Source organism: Monoraphidium neglectum, assembly GCF_000611645.1.
Source record: "Monoraphidium neglectum strain SAG 48.87 unplaced genomic scaffold scaffold05186, whole genome shotgun sequence".
NCBI classification, from domain to species: Eukaryota; Viridiplantae; Chlorophyta; class Chlorophyceae; order Sphaeropleales; family Selenastraceae; genus Monoraphidium; species Monoraphidium neglectum.
This window is the reverse complement of record NW_014008444.1, coordinates 1-1988: the sequence shown is the minus strand read 5'-3', so window position 1 is coordinate 1988 and position 1988 is coordinate 1. Positions and strand designations below refer to the sequence as shown.

General features: G+C 68.8%; 1 protein-coding gene across 1 annotated transcript in view; it reads right to left on the bottom strand.

Moving 5' to 3' along the window:
- MNEG_15277 (starch phosphorylase) overlaps nucleotides 1-1929 on the bottom strand; it is a gene marked incomplete at both ends in the record, with an annotated part of 3588 nt that extends 1659 nt beyond the window's left edge. The window contains 6 exons of the mRNA XM_014036252.1: nucleotides 130-198; nucleotides 485-583; nucleotides 846-941; nucleotides 1121-1207; nucleotides 1609-1678; nucleotides 1913-1929. Coding sequence (XP_013891706.1) covers nucleotides 130-198; nucleotides 485-583; nucleotides 846-941; nucleotides 1121-1207; nucleotides 1609-1678; nucleotides 1913-1929 — 438 coding nt within the window. The remainder of the gene's footprint in view (nucleotides 1-129; nucleotides 199-484; nucleotides 584-845; nucleotides 942-1120; nucleotides 1208-1608; nucleotides 1679-1912) is intronic.
- Nucleotides 1930-1988: the final 59 nt, after the last annotated feature.

Here is a 1988-nt window from a genome sequence, read left to right as displayed (position 1 = left end):
CCCGCCCCTCCATATCCACCTCTTCGCCACCGGTCACCCTTCCCTCGCCCCACCCTGTCGCCCCCACCCTTCCGCCCCGCCCTCTCCCCTCCCCCTCCCCGTCTCGCCTGCGGCCCCCCCCCCTCGCACCTGCTCCCCCGCGTTCCACCTGAAGACCTGGCGGCCCTCCTCCTGGTGGGTGCTCACGTGGCCATAGAACTGCACAGGGATTGATTGGTTTGTGGGGGAAGGGTGCAAGGGGGTCCCACGCACGTACACGTCAGCAGGCGGCACCCAAGGCTCAACAGAGACTGGCCCGCGTCGCGCGGCGTCGAGGTGGCTGGTGTGCCGTGCACTGAATCTCAAGCCCCTGCGCCTGACGTGCCAGCAATGTACATCAACACTAGCACGGACCCCGGGAGACAGCACTAAACGTTGACCCTAGCAGTCTGAAAGCACCGTGGCCCCCCCTGCCCCACCCCCAAAAACAATGCAGGAGGCTGACCTGGACAGGGTACTTGACCACGAGGCGCTCGATCTCCCAGGGGTTGCCAAAGGTGAGCCAGTAGTCGGGCTGCTCGTGCTGGAAGCCGTTGATCAGGGTCTGGGGGTGGTGTGTGTGTGTGTGTGTGCGTGTGTGTGTGTGTGTGTGTGAAGGAGCGTGGGCCGAGGCAGGAGCGGAGCAGGATGTGGTGTGGGAGGGGGCGGGGATGCTAGCAGAAAGGTGATGTGGGGTGCTTTTGAGGCTTGCATTAAGGAGGGGCCTGGGAGGGGGGGGGGGTAACACGATTGCATGCGTTTTATCCGTCGCGGCGAGGCGGCGGCTCGGGCGCGCGCGCAGGGCCGAGGCCCGCCGCCCGCCGGACGCTCAGGGACAGCCGCCCGCAGCCGCAGCCGCCGCCGCGGCCGCAAGGGTCTGAGGCCAACACTGATCCAATCGAACCTTCCGGCGGCGGCCACGTCTGCAGCGCCGACAAAGACGCTCACCTCATCCTCACATCATCTGTTGACGCGAAAAATCACATCGAAAACCAACGCCGTCCGGCCCCCTCTGTCCCTGGACACCCCACCGGCCACCCACCCAAAACAACTGCCTGACCCACAAATCACCCGCCCCACCCCAGGGCCAGCCCCACCCCACCTGCCGGAACATTCCGTATGTGTAGCGGATGCCGTAGCCCCAAGCCGGCAGGTTGAGGGTCGCCATGCTGTCCAGGAAGCACGCGGCCTGGGGCGACGCAAGGAGAGGTGGAGTTGAACAGGGTTGGAGATCAGGGGCAAGGCCCGGTCGTGAGCGGGGAGGGGGGAACGGGGCCGGGCGGGGCGCGAGGGACCGCGCGTGGCGCCGGGAACGCGGCCCATTTCAGGCCCCGCCGGCCGGGCAGCTGGCCCGGCCCGCCGCCCCGCTGGCCACCCGCCGCTTTGCGCCGCCGCCGTCGCGACTGGCTGTGCGCCTGACATGCCCTCGCCGCCTGCACCTCCCCCTTCCTTCCCTCTTCCCCATTCCGCTGTGGGGGCCTGCTGCCACCCAGGTTGGCACCCCGTGCACCTGGCTCCCCCCCTCCGGCCCTGCCGTGGCACCGCGAACCCCCCCCCACCCCACCCCCCGGGAGCCCGCAGCCCTCTCACCAGGCGCCCCAGGCCGCCGTTGCCCAGCGCCGCGTCGCGCTCCTCATCCGCAATCTTCTCCAGGTTGTAGCTGCGGGCCGAAAGCGGGGCGCCGCGCAGGGTCAAACATGTGGCGCCGCATCTTCAACACTGGCAGGCTCCGCCAGGGCCGAGACGCCCGTCAAATTGCGACCCACGCGCGGCCGCTTCCGCAGGGCCGGCTCGCCACGCAACGCCGCAGCGGCCGCGCGCACGTGCGATGGCAGCCGCCCCTGGTGGAAGCCGGCCCTGCCTTCCCCCGAGACACACACACACACACACACACCCTCTCTCCTCTCTCATTCCTCTTTCTCTCTTTTCCCCCTCGGAACCTACAACCCCCCCTGAGACTAACCCAACCC